Here is a 14,099-nt window from a genome sequence, read left to right as displayed (position 1 = left end):
AAACCAGAACGCTAAACATTTTAAATATGTTATTTAAAAAGAACAGTTGAAACGAGGAATACAAATGCATCTTGTTTAAAAAAAAAATCTTATTGATGAAATACTTTGTCTTTGTGGAAAAAATTATTTTTCTCAGAGTATCTCTAGTTATACTAGTTTATACCTTCATTGTTGTATCTAGGCTTTTAGCTTTTTGACATTGTCAGTACTCATTTTTCTCTTGTTCCTACTTCCAGCCACTGCTTAGCTGGTATAATGTAGGCAGCATTCTCTTCTTTCGGATGTGTGTGTGTATGCCGTTTCCTTTGGAAATGTAGTGTACTTTAGACTTTGTATGTTTGTGAAGAATAATCAGCATACGTAGCGCTTTCTCTTCTATAAAGATGTGTAATGCTACAGAAATAATTGAGCATAGCTGAACATTTAAGATTAAAGTATCACTTTGCCTAAAAGAGACTCAACATCTAGGGGCTTATTTATGAGCCCTTGCGTCACTTTTGCGCCGCCGGTGCGTCACTTTTTGTGACGCACCAACAAGGTAAAAAAATGCGCCATGTTGCGTCATATTTACAAAGTGATGCATCTAGGTAGATGCGTCATTTTGTAAACCCCTGTGCTACATTATACCTGTGCCCGGTATAATGTATGCAGGGTGGGTGTTCTGACGCAAGTAAGCCTTGTAGAAGTGACGTAGAAGTGAAGCAGTGAAATCTATGAGATTTCACTGCGACACTTCGAGCACGCAAATGCGACAATATCTTAAGCCTGCCTCACAGCAGGCGTAAGACTGGCGTAGGCACATTTGAATTGGACTTGCCCATGTGAATTGACCCATTGATGGAGTTGCGTCACTTTCGTGACACACTCCAGCAATGAGTAATTTTTGCGCCTACCGATACTTTAGAAATACTGACATATCTATAACTCACTTTTCATAAATGAGGGCCCTAGTACTTACTACAGTGTGCTCTGCAGCATATGAAAAAAAAACAAAAGCACTCTGTACAAGCAGGCTGCATATTTGTGCGTCTTGTAACTAATGCTCTGAATACACTTTAACAATTTAAGTAATAGTTTGTAACTGATAGCGCCAGAGCGCCACTATTCTAAAACAAAAACATTGGAAGATCTTTCTACAATATTTTCCACAAAGATTTAGTGACATGGCTTCCGAGGTAAAGTGGTGCGGATTCTGTTTCACAAGGTGTGTTCTTGTGTAAATGTTTACCTTAGTTAGTTTTAAACTGTTTAGCAACGTTGAGTTGCTAATACAAATCATGTAGTTAATCTAATGAATTAGCTCATTTGTCTCGGTTTGTAGAATTTTGTCGTATCAAATGTGATTTTTCTTTATTTTACAGCTAAACTAATGAATCTACTGTGTTATCTGGGTTTCTAGAATTTTGTTGTATCAAACGTGACTTTTCTTCATATTGGTTTATTCCATCACGTTGCATGTTGAATTGGTATGTAACTTTGTATGTGACTTTGTAAAGACCTGCTGGGCTATTCACAAAGGTAATTAACAAAGACAGTAATTTGCTTTTACACTTTTAAGTAACTTTACTCAGTGCTTAATTTGTAAATAAATTAGTGCCAGGGCACTTGACAGGAGGCCACTACAGCGTGCACCATCCGTTGCCCCTGCAAGCACAGCCAATGACAGTGCCAACATAACAACTAAATATCACACTCTTAAAAGTGGGGCAATTAACTCTATTCCATTCCTCCAAAGCTATAAGAATGGCTCGGTTGGCAGGTATTAGTCAATTTCAATGTATATTATATTAATTTTAAACTGGTGTTGTGCTCATCTCTAAATTCATAAGACAGCGTCACCATGTGGCAAATTGTCATAGGCGCTGATGCTGGCAATTAAGTGCCAGTGCTGAGCACCGTAAACCACCAGTTCAAATTAAGCACTGACTTTACTACTTTTGGTTATTCATCAAATCTGAGTGTAAAGTCACTCAGAAGTGTAGACTTATAATTCTCCAACCGCTGAAAAAGGGGCTGGTACCAAATTTACAAGTGTAAGTTGCTGCTGCCAAAAAGAAACAATAGTAAGTCCAGCATAACACATGACCAACCACTGTAACTGCAACACTATCCCATAGAAAATAATGGAGGCAGGATCTTAAAATAAAACACCGTAGGAAAAAATGTTAAATTAAATGCAATTATGTAAAATGGTTACAAATATACATAAATATAATTGACTCATTCACAATGGTGATGGATATCCCGCCCGCCAAAATATAAATCCCATTTATATTTCGGTGGATGGGATATCCATCACCTTTGTGACGGAATAACCTGTCTGCCAAGATCTAAATCAGGCCCTTCATTTACAATAATATTTAATATGAAATATGTTTACTAATGTATTATATATTTATTTATAAACTTTTATAGATTTTTCTGTACTTTACCAAAGTGATATCGCCACATTTACTGCAGAGTCTCCCTCTGGTATAGGAAAAAGAGTTTGTTTAACTGAACAAAAAATGAATCATAATATGTTTAGGTAAAATATCAGTGGAAAGTAATTTTACATATTTATTTTAAATGTAGCAGACAATATAAATACTAAAACACTATTTTTTAATACATTAAGAAATATTAAAAGTGATGCATAGAAATAATTAAAGTAGTTTAATTATATTTTACTACAATTTAAAACAACATCACTTTGAAAATGTAATAAAAAGTTGTTAAAATATTATAATAATATTATCAAGATATTTTATTTTGAGAATCATTAAATATATTTATGTATATTTTAAGATATTAAAAAAACATTGAAGTAACATTATTTTTATTGGGATTTTTTTTTGTCCCTACCTCTATTATTTTCTATCAGAACGTGCTACACTACTACTGGTCGGTCATGTGTGGTGCTGGACGTAATCCAACTCTGAGCTAGAGTAATTTACTACTGTTTGTTGTCCCATTTTGCATTTAGAAAGTTTAGAAGTGCAATTTATGAACAGCAATACTATTACTCTTTTATAACTCGGTGTATGTCCCTCTTTTAACCCGTCCATAACCCTCCTTAAACCCTTCTGTACTCCTTCCTAAAGGAACTGTTCCTATTTAGGGGCCTATACCGATGTCGGATGGACTTGAGTCCGTCCGACATCGGGCAGGAGCTGTAACCAACCAACCTGCTGTTGTCAGTTACAGCCCTGCTAGTACGATGCGACTGAACAGAGTTTGGTCGCATTCGTATACCTTACAATGCAAGCATGCTTTCCGATCGGAAAACATGCTTGCAATGTAGAAAGCAGGGGCGCAGTTCATCCCTGCACCCTGTTGCCGGCACCCCAAGGTGCCTGCCACCGGGTGCAGGAATCAACGGAGGGGCACCATATGTGCCCCCAGGCCGCCATCTGGCTGCCTCACACCCATGGGGGCCCTGCTGGAGCCCCCAGAGACAGCTTCTGACTTCCTTTTCGCGCCGGACAGACCGGCACGAAAAGGCAGTGAAAAGCTGGCATCGTACTCCTTCGGTAGTACAGAGACGACCGGGGGAGTACTGGAGGATTTCCGGACTGCGGACAGGCTCTCCGAGCCTGTGGTCCGCAATCCGGAAATCCGAGTCGGATTCCTTTCCGACCAAGCCCATCAGAATGGCTCCGTCGGAAAGGAATCCGGCCCACACATTCCGGTTCGGTCGGAAGAGCTCCGAACATGGTATGGAGCCCTTCTGGCCGAAATCGGAATCGTCCCATTAGTAGTAAGTATGCCCTTTTTTCCAACCATTCCCCTGGTCACTCCCACATTTACTACTTAGGAGTCGATTTTGATTTAGTTCAGAAAGCATTCCGACTGAATCGGGCTCAGAATGGTTTCTGACCGAATTCGATTCGGGGACCAATTACGATGGTTCTGAATAGTTTTCTGTCGGACTCCCATTGACTTCAATGGGAGCCTCTGTTCCCACTGAATACACAGACTCTCTTTGAAGTAAGGGGTGGCTGGGGAAATCATGCACCCTGTGGCGGGCACCCCATGGTGCCTGCCTCACTGTGCATGGTTGCAAAGAGGGGTCCCTTGGGTACCCCTACGAGGTCCATTCGGAAGGCTGTGGTTAAAGGGCCTGCTACCAGCCCCCAAATTCAGATTACGACAGCCGATCTGTGTCATAACTGATTGAGTAAGGCTGTCCGAATCTGACATCGTAATCGCTCGGTCAGAAACATGGATCGTTGGCCTGTACGAGTCGGTTCCGGACGACTCGGTTCCTCTGAATGCCATTCGGAACCGACTTGGAAGGTCCAAACGTTTTTCGTTCACCGTAATCGGTCGCTTGGAAAGCTTTTCAAATCGGTCAGAAAGATGGGTTCCGATTCGGATTAGGCAGACCCGAATCCGATTCGGAGCCTTTCCGAACGACATCGTAATTGACCCCTAAATAGGGCACTTCCATATGTGAGGGTCTCTACGTAGAAAAGATAGGAGATGAAGGTGGAGATTTTCACTTGTAGGTTTGTGAACAGCATTTTCTAGTACTTTAGTATTATTGTACTACCACATAAGTACTACAAAATTCAGTTTGCAAATAGCCCCCTCAGCACCTCCCCCACCCCACCCAGCACCCACCCGGTGAGGATTAACTGGATTTACAGTTCCACACTTAATTATTGGAAGATGTTTGTACCCATATTTATTAACCTTTTGGGAATGCCGTAGATGCTCTGAAGAATTCATTGCGCACTGATGCAGTGTTTAAGGCAAGGCTTTGTAGTACGCTTAGCACTCATATAAAAATGCAGGAAGTGCTATAGCCTCCATCATAACACTGTACTAAAATGTTAAAAATAAATAGAAAGCTATACTACATATTAATAAAAGTGCCACATCAGCATATTATTTATCATAATTCTTTAGGGCATCGTGGATGATGTCATATGAATCTATTCCAGTTAATACAGTACAATAATAGCAACTATTACTTAATCTTGCCTTTATTTTTTTATGTTTCAGGGAGCATCATTTGCAAGGGGATGACAGAGCGCATTCACAGCATCAATCTTCACAACTTCAGCAATTCTGTGCTCGAGACCCTCAACGAGCAGCGCAACCGTGGCCACTTCTGTGACGTGACGGTCCGCATCCACGGAAGCATGCTGCGTGCCCACCGCTGCGTGCTGGCCGCTGGAAGCCCTTTCTTTCAAGACAAGCTGCTGCTAGGCTACAGCGACATTGAGATCCCCTCAGTGGTGTCGGTCCAGTCTGTGCAAAAACTCATCGACTTCATGTACAGTGGGGTGCTGAGGGTCTCACAGTCTGAGGCCCTGCAGATATTGACAGCGGCCAGCATCCTGCAGATAAAGACAGTGATTGATGAGTGCACTCGTATTGTCTCACAGAATGTTGGGGGGGTTTATTCTGGGATGCAGGACTCTGGCCAGGAGACTTCCAGGGGAACTCCAGAGTCGGGAACGTCAGGGCAGAGTAGTGACACTGAGTCAGGATACCTGCAGGGTCATCAGCAGCACAGTGTGGACAGAATCTACTCTGCCCTTTATGCCTGTTCCATGCAGAATGGCAGTGGGGAGCGTTCTTTCTACAGCGGAGCCCTTGTCAGCCATCATGAAACAGCCTTGAGCCTCCCCCGGCAGCATCACTTGCAAGACCCAAGTTGGATTACCCGAATTCACGAACACTCCCGGCAAATGGGGCGGTACCTTTCTGTCACCCCTGAGACCACGCACTGCCGCAAGCAACCAAGGCCAGTCCGCATTCAAACCCTTGTTGGAAACATTCAAATCAAGCAGGAGTTAGAGGATGATTATGACTACTACGGGCAGCAGAGACCACAAGGCCTGGAACGCAATGAGTCTGAGGAATGCACTGAAGACACTGACCAAGCAGAGGGGACTGAGAGTGAGCCTAAAGGAGAAAGTTTTGACTCGGGGGTCAGTTCGTCCATTAGCACAGAACCCGATTCACTAGAGCAGCAGTACATGGTCAGCCTTAACCGTGAGGGGCAACAGGATGCCTCCCAGACAGAACAGAACGACCTTAAAGATGAAATCCCTGAGAGCCAGGCTGAGAATCCACAGAACCGAGAAACCTGTTCATCCTCACCAGAGAGAAGCAACAATGTTGATTTGGATAGCACAGTACTCAGTATTAGTGACAGCACCGAAAAGGCAGTGTTGCAGACTTCTGTCAGCCAATCTGTTGCCCACGCATTGCCAACTACCCAGCTCTATTTGCGCCAGACGGAAACCCTGACTAGCAACTTAAGGATGCCTTTGACACTGACCAGCAACACCCAGGTTATTGGCACTGCTGGAAGCACCTACCTACCTGCCCTATTTACCACACAAGCTGCTGGCAGTGGCCCCAAGCCTTTCCTCTTCACCTTGCCCCAGCCTTTAACTGGCACACAAACTCAATTTGTGACGGTGCCCCAGGCCAGTCTGTCCAATTTTACTGCACAGCTGCCCACCCCACAGGCCCTGGTGTCATCAGTGGGACATACAGGAGCAGGCGGGCAGGGCGAGAAGAAGCCTTACGAATGCACTCTCTGCAACAAGACTTTCACCGCCAAACAGAATTATGTGAAGCACATGTTCGTCCACACAGGTGAGTGAATGGTTACTTAAAGCCATGAATTAAAGAAAAGAAGCTTAGACCAAAGGTTAGGATAGAACAAACTGTTCATAAGTGTAGTTAACTAGAGAGGTCTTTTGTAAGTGTACAGGGGTGTCCTATGTCTGAATCCAGGCTTTCAGGTAAGGATAATATCAGGGAGTTTCATTATGGGAGATGACTAGAATAAAGAAAGAATTAATGAAAATGAACAAGAGCTATAGCACACAATAACATTAGTTGTTTAGAAACATTCTGCAGGTGGGTTCTATCAGAAGTAGTGTTAGAAGGGCAAGAGCATTTCCCTCAGATCAGGTTGCCGCTCAGGCGGATTTTCTGTCACAGCTGCTTTGTTGAAGTCAGGCTAGGCAAGCGGTGTTTTACTGTAGGAGGAGCAATGCACCACTCGGAACCCACCAGCCACGACAGCCACCCCAGAGACTGAAGCCACGCAGGGCTAATGCCCAAAGGCGGGTATATAAGAAGACACCTGGTACGAAGAATTGTTAAGTACCATCTGCTTGCACCTGCCCACAGCCCCTATAATGCCCTGCACCTGCTGAGACATGGCACCTGAGTGCGGGCGGTGACCACATTTAGTAGGTTAGTAGCACAGCTCAGATGAACACTACTGAAGAATACCCAGAGACCTCTGGTTACACTTTAAACAAAGATCAACCAAAGTTCATTCACTGAATGCGCTATGCTTCCTGGATATAATTAGCAACCAGAGCCTCTTCTGGCAATCAGTTTATTTGAAATGACTAGGCACTTGACCTCATAGAATCATTGAGATACAGCAAAAAATTATCTTTGGACGAAATCACTGAACTGATCGAATCCTTAAATGGATTAATTAGTGAGGATAGGTTAAGGCTACTAGAATGAGGATCAATTTAATTGTGTAAACAGCCTGATTGTCATGGTTTCTGGCAGACTTTCCAAAGACTTATTTTGAAAAACAAAGCAACTACTAAGGTCCTTTTTATGAAAAAATTAAAAAAACTGAGAAACTCAATGAAAAAGCTAAAGAAATGTAAAACACGAGGGGAATTATTATAACCAACTTTCCCATACACCAGTCATCCTTACTTATCTGAAAGGACTCCCTACGGTTACAATCAATGGGCTGTCTACATCCAGAGCAGTTAAAAATAAAACAATCCCTCGTGGCAACGTTCCCACTGTAAATATTTTCAACTTCACACAAATGGCATGTGAAACACTCCACCCAAATCTCTCATAGTAGTTAGAGAAAGGCCTTACTACAATTAGATGGAAAGTTAAACGAGAAAATATGACATCCAAATAGTATGTTGCTGTGGAACAATCAAAACAGAGATATATGGTATGTTGATTTACATGTATAAATGAGCCAATCATGAAATTAGGTTATTCCATAATGTAGGCTCTTTTGACGTCCATGATGTCATATTACAATATACGTATGAAGTCCAGCCAAGATAATCCGGAGCTTTGTAACTTCTTCTGTCTTTAAATTAACCAGATCTCCCAATTTTACTCCACAAATGGTTCAGACAAGGCCGCATGGATTCAAGGGTATATATAATTGTAAATCCTTCCTCTTTGAATGCAATTCCGAAATCACAAAAGAAATGGAAAGAAAAATGACAGACATATTCCCAAAATTCGTTTAATGGCGATCGGAACAGTTAGCTTGAGATAATGACAAGGTACCGGTTCTTGTATGTTGGGGGAATTGACTGAATAGATGGGCTTTGAGATGTTCCGTAAGGTAATGATGGGAAGAAGTTTTCTTAGTTTATGTGGTAGTGAGTTCCAAATGGTGCTGGTGGCTTCTTTTCAGAGCGATAGAGATATGTGAGCTTCCAATAAATATGCATTTTAACTCGTCAGTCTGCTCTTGAGCCTCCAGACTTGTGGAGTAATTTGACGATGTAAGGTGGATTGTCATTCTGGATGGTTTAGTGAACTAGGCAGCAAGTTTCGAATTGTATTTGTGCTGCAGTGGGTAGCTATTGGAGGTTAGGCGCGAGGAGAGATTAGGTTTGAGTTAGGGACAAGAAGAAATGGCACTCTAGCGAGTGGGAAATAAGTAGATAGTGTTCACGTTCAGATAATACGGTGCAGACAGGTCAGTGGAACAAAACCAGACAGAAAAACCCCTGCATAGGTAGGGAATCTGAAAGAGACACGTTAGTGATAGATTCCTTACCTTAGAATATCCCCAGGCGTCAGACTGGATCCGGAATTTTTTTGCGTAGCAATACACCTGCGCGTCGGTAGGCGTCATCTGCGGCTCCGCGTCCGCCGTCGGCGTCGTGAGCGCCGGAATGACGTCGTCGGAGTACTTAGACGCCGCCCATGCGCGCTGACGTCAGTTCTTCTTTTTTCCGCGCCAGCTACCGCAGATCCGGAAGAAGCTCTACCCCCAGTCAATTTTTGACTGAACTTTTTGGTCTTTTTGATCACTCTTTCTTGTTGAGTCTTCGACTCTATCGGTGCCAGGGATGCCCGGGTTCAAGCCTTGCTCAAAGTGCGACCGACTCATGTCGGTCACGGACCCCCATCGCCGGTGCCTGAAGTGCTTAGGCCTCGACCATGATGATCGAACCTGCTCCGACTGCCGGGCCCTGACGTCGAAGGCTAGGCGGGAGCGGTCCCGCAAGCGACTTGAGCTGAGGCAGTCGGCCCGCGCCGCTCCAGGTCCCGGTCCCGGTCCCACGGGAGGTCGAGGGACAGGTCGCGAGGTCGGAGTCATCGAAGCTCCGGGAGTGGACACCGATCGTCTGGTTCCAAGTCCTCAGGTAAGAGGCATGAGAGGTCGGAGCGACGTCATCGATCCTCCGACCCACCCCGACGCTCGCACGATGCGGCCGGGGGCTCGGGCGACACCGCTCACGCGGCTCCGCAGAAGTCGCTAGCGTCGCCGCCTGCCCCACAGGTTCGGGTCCCGGGGCACGGCGCGACGCCGGAGGAGGTCGAGAGGTACCTCATGGCCATGAGGGCCCTCCCTCCTCAGTCGGTTCCCGTGGCGCCTTCGGGCCCAACGGTTCCGTCTGGAGGTTCTGACGGGTCGGGCGCTTCGGCCCCAATGCTGTCGGGTGCTTCGGCCCCGGCGCCGCCGGCGACTTCGGTCTCGGCGCCGCAGGACCTCGCCGGATCCGGCTCCGGATCCGGGACGTCGCCGGTCGACCTTACGACCTTACCGGCGCCGTCCCCAAGGGTGTCGCCCCCGGCGCCCACTGTGGTTGCCGCCCCCAATGTTTCCTGCGGTCCGACTCAGGCGCCGGAAGGGGGCCGCTGGGCGCCGATTCCATCGGCCTTTGGGGATTTTTATCTCCACGACGTCATGGGCGACGTCTAAGTACTCCGACGACGTCATTCCGGCGCTCACGCCGCCGCCGACGGACGCGGAGCCGCAGACGACGGCTACCGACGCGCAGGGGTATTGCTACGCAAAAAAATTCCGGATCCAGTCTGACGCCTGGGGATATTCTAAGGTAAGGAATCTATCACTAACTAATGTCTCTTACAGATATATCGTTACACAAGTAGTAACTTGTGCACCAGTCCCCTACCGAACAACTGAAAACAAATCCTGTGCACACGTTTTACCAGTAAATTGGTTCTTTAGTAAGAACCCAATGATTTAGGTAAGAGTTCAATAAATGAGGTCGAGATCCAGCGACGTTTAGTAGTGTGTTTATGGTTCATTTATGATCAGTACACATGAAAGCCCTGAAGAGTTACATCCTCCACACGGTGTGACGAAACACGTGTCGGGTATTTATGCTTTCATATGTACTGATCATAACCGAACCATAAACACACTACTATACGTCGCTGGATCTCGACCTCATTTATTGAACTCTTACCTAAATCATTGGGTTCTTACTAAAGAACCAATTTACTTGTAAAACGTGTGCACAGGATTTGTTTTCAGCTATTGGAAGTTACTACGCACAGGGGAGGTGATCCTATTTCATTGATGCATTTGTTAAGTAGGGAGCTCAGTTGTGTATTGCTTTGAGAGAGACAATGGAGGTTGTTCGTAGTTCTGCCAAACTAGCTTTTAGTTTACAAGTGATTAACCGTTCTCTTTCAGTTCATTTTTAAATGTAGTAATAACAAAATTCCTTAAATGCCTTTCAATTAATGTAATATTTCTATGATATAATTTGTATCCCTAAATAATTGTCCTGCTGTTCGTTGAAATTAATACTTATTTTTGTATTTACTTTCTTTCCCTCCCTCCCCGTCTGACCTAAAGGTGAGAAGCCGCACCAGTGCAGCATCTGTTGGCGCTCCTTTTCTCTGAAGGATTACCTAATCAAACATATGGTGACACACACAGGAGTGAGGGCTTACCAGTGCAACATCTGCAATAAACGCTTTACCCAAAAGAGCTCCCTCAATGTGCACATGCGCCTCCACCGGGGCGAGAAGTCCTATGAGTGCTACATCTGCAAGAAAAAGTTCTCCCACAAGACCTTGTTGGAAAGGCACGTCGCCCTACACAGCTCCACCAATGGCACAGCCAGCAGTGAGGGAGCAGGTGTCCTCGCCATCCCTACAAGTGGAGCAGTGGCAGCCTGCATTGAGGGGACAACTTATGTCTGCTCTGTCTGTCCGGCTAAATTTGACCAAATCGAGCTTTTCAATGACCACATGAGAATGCATGTGTCAGACGGATAAGTAGTTCCCATTATCACAGTAACAGCAGCAAGGGGGTAGGACTAGTGAAGGGTTGGAAAAATCCAACCACCTTTCTTGTGAACAAATGACAGGGTGGTAAAGGAGGAGGAGGCGATCAAGGGGGCAAAAGTGGGTTGGGGTGGGAGAAAAAGCTATGGCACTAGAATTTATGAAATTTGTATTGTTTAATTTTAAAACAAATTCCGTTTTGTACTACATGAAGAACTGTATTGCCTGCTGGTACATTACATTTCTGGAGAACGTGGGACATACATCTTCGTATATATATTTTTCCCAGTTCCCTATGGATGGTGGCCTTAAGGCTTGGTAACGCTTTAATGGATCCACTGGCTGGATCTTAAGCTACTGGCCTCTAAACATAAACGTTCTTAAAAAAAAAAAGAAAATGACCATTTAAAAAAATCACTTGTGTACAGCACTACTCAAAAAATATGATGTGTTAAAAAGGCCTGCTGTCACCAAGTACACCACTTGCAGTGTTTTTCAAATGGACATTTTTCACAGTTCTAGCTGCTTGGACTGCGCTGATCAATTGAAGGCAGGACTGTGAAATATTGCTTCTTGTTTAACAAAGAGCATTGGCCATCGATAGCTGCATTCACACCACACGTCTGTCGTTACAGCAAGATGTATAAGATGTCGAGGGAAGAGAGGTACGGTTGACGTGAAGGACTATGGGGAAGGAAAATCCAGCATCGCTCACTTCTGCGATTCTACTGCCCCATCCCGGTCTTCCCCATTCCTCGCTCATGTCCCCTCCCAATGTTTTTTTCCCTTCCTTCTTCGGAATGAGGCATAGAAAATACAGCAAAAAGAATTTCAAATCAAAGAGACATCATCAGCGACGAAAATAGTTTTCGTATTTCTTCAGCATCTCCAGCTCAAGCCTTGGAGCTGTTGAGAAGGACATTGTGAACAAGGAGCTTACTGTACACACACCAGATCAAGATTTTCGGTGATTCATACCTGCGGTCTTTAAGGTACAAGATCAAGAGCATTGTTTGGTCAACAGTCTTGTTGGAGCAAAATGCAAAAACGAAAGAGATGTATCAGGGTTTTCATGCTTGTCTGCGTGAAACATAGCGGCACGTTTGATTTTGAGGAGAGGGAGGAATTTTTATTTGACAACAGAATACGGCAGTGAAAAAAACATAGCTAAGCACAACCAAGTGCTTAAACCAATTTTATCTGAATTTATCACGGGGCAAAAAGTGGCATTCACAAATTGAATAGGGAGATTGCAGTCTTTCTTTTATTTTTTAACTCTTTTGAAAGTATTTATGAAAAAAAAGATAAAACTAGAAAGTGAGGCTTTTTTGTCTACACTGCCGCAAACAACTGCAGTTTGTTGAAATACTTTGTTTTCTTTTGAGTCGAGGAAGAAGAAACTTGTCCCACTTCCTAGGAAAGAGAAAGAAGTGCATTAAGTGCTCACCTTAGAGCGAAAGGGACGGTTCTCCTTTGCCTTTCCCTTTAAATATGCTTTTTTGCCTTGAGAAGGCTAGTACGTACAGTTTAGCACTACACGATGTAAAAACTCTTACGACTCTTATGTACTTGTCATAGCCCCTTTGTAATGTCTCTCTCGTTATCTTTCTTCTTGTCATGCTGAGGTTTTCACCCTTCTTCTTTGAAAGGTAGATTAGACAGACTTTACAATAGATTTATTGTCACTTTGATTTTGCACTTGTATGCACCGCTGAGCTCTGGAAACGAAAGTCATAAGTGTAGTTCTCTCTGTTCGTCACAGGGGGTAAGACTAAATATCTAGCCCCCTTGGAACAACATGGAGAATGCCAAAGTGGGATGGCCATTAGCTGTTATTAACATGCTATTTTAATATGCGTTCATGGAGCTCTCCCCCTGCCTCGCTTTCCCCCTAGATAGGCTGCGCATCAGTCCGAAAGCAGTAGCTTTTGTGCAACACAGGAATATGTCATGACAGAGTGCTTAAATAGAGAATCGCCCACAACAAATGCTTCATAAACCAAGCTAGGACTTCCGGTGTTTTGTTATCTTTAAAGTCAATGTAAACAGTTCTTGTATAAACGAGGTTTGGGGATAGCTTAAGGGTAGATATCATGGTAAGGAATATGTTTAGAGTCAGGATTAGGATGGTTTTAATAGTTAGGTTTAGATGAGTGTTTTGTGGGTATGGGATAAGGATATGCAAAGGGGCATGGACCACGTTATTGAGAGAGTTAGGAAAAAACAATACAAGTAACAACTAGTTGGTAAAGGGCAAGGGCCAGTGGTAAGGAAAAGAATGGGGTTAAGGTTAATCTAAGGGTGGGTATCGGGGGAAAAACAGAAGGGTTTACAATTAGAGAAAGGGATTGAATAAAATAAATAAAACAGCATATTCCTTAAAGAGGTTGTCTTTGTAGGGTAGTTACATGTTAATTGACAAAAAAATGTTGCAGTAGGTTTCTGGTGATAGATGCTCTGTTTTAGTACTTCATTGATATACCCCATGATACTGGCCCGCGTAGCACAGTGCATTTTTGTGACCTAGTTTCAAGTGACACATGCAGGCAAAAGATGGTGGGACGCTGAGGAAAACTGCAGCATGGTGGGAGGTTGTGGTTTACTAACAATACCAGAAGAAATTCATCTGTCATTTTCTGCATTCTCTATGTTCATATGATTTCCTTTTATGCAGTGTATCCATTCTTCATTATACCAGACATTGCCGCATTTCCTATAATGAAAAATACCATCTATTCCACTGCATACCATAGAAACCTTAAAAGTATTCAAACAATTCTAAGATTGCAGACGTCCCTAACACC

At 44.0% G+C, this 14,099-nt stretch overlaps 1 protein-coding gene across 6 annotated transcripts in view; it reads left to right on the top strand.

Annotated features, from left to right (window-relative positions):
- Nucleotides 1-11,693, top strand: part of ZBTB20 (zinc finger and BTB domain containing 20) — a 2,236,857-nt gene extending 2,225,164 nt beyond the window's left edge. For 5 of the 6 annotated variants that reach the window (XM_086935527.1, XM_086935525.1, XM_086935524.1 and 2 more), the window contains 2 exons: nt 4,990-6,600; nt 10,862-11,693. In XM_086935527.1, the coding sequence (XP_086791653.1) occupies nt 5,010-6,600; nt 10,862-11,286 (2,016 nt within the window). In that variant the 5' untranslated portion in view covers nt 4,990-5,009 and the 3' untranslated portion in view covers nt 11,287-11,693. The remainder of the gene's footprint in view (nt 1-4,989; nt 6,601-10,861) is intronic. The other variant, XM_086935529.1, reaches the window with a different exon arrangement.
- Nucleotides 11,694-14,099: the final 2,406 nt, after the last annotated feature.

Source organism: Lissotriton vulgaris, chromosome 8 (assembly GCF_964263255.1).
Source record: "Lissotriton vulgaris chromosome 8, aLisVul1.2, whole genome shotgun sequence".
Classification (NCBI taxonomy): domain Eukaryota; kingdom Metazoa; phylum Chordata; class Amphibia; order Caudata; family Salamandridae; genus Lissotriton; species Lissotriton vulgaris.
Note: the sequence above shows the minus strand (reverse complement) of the source record. Positions and strands in the feature narration are given on the sequence as shown.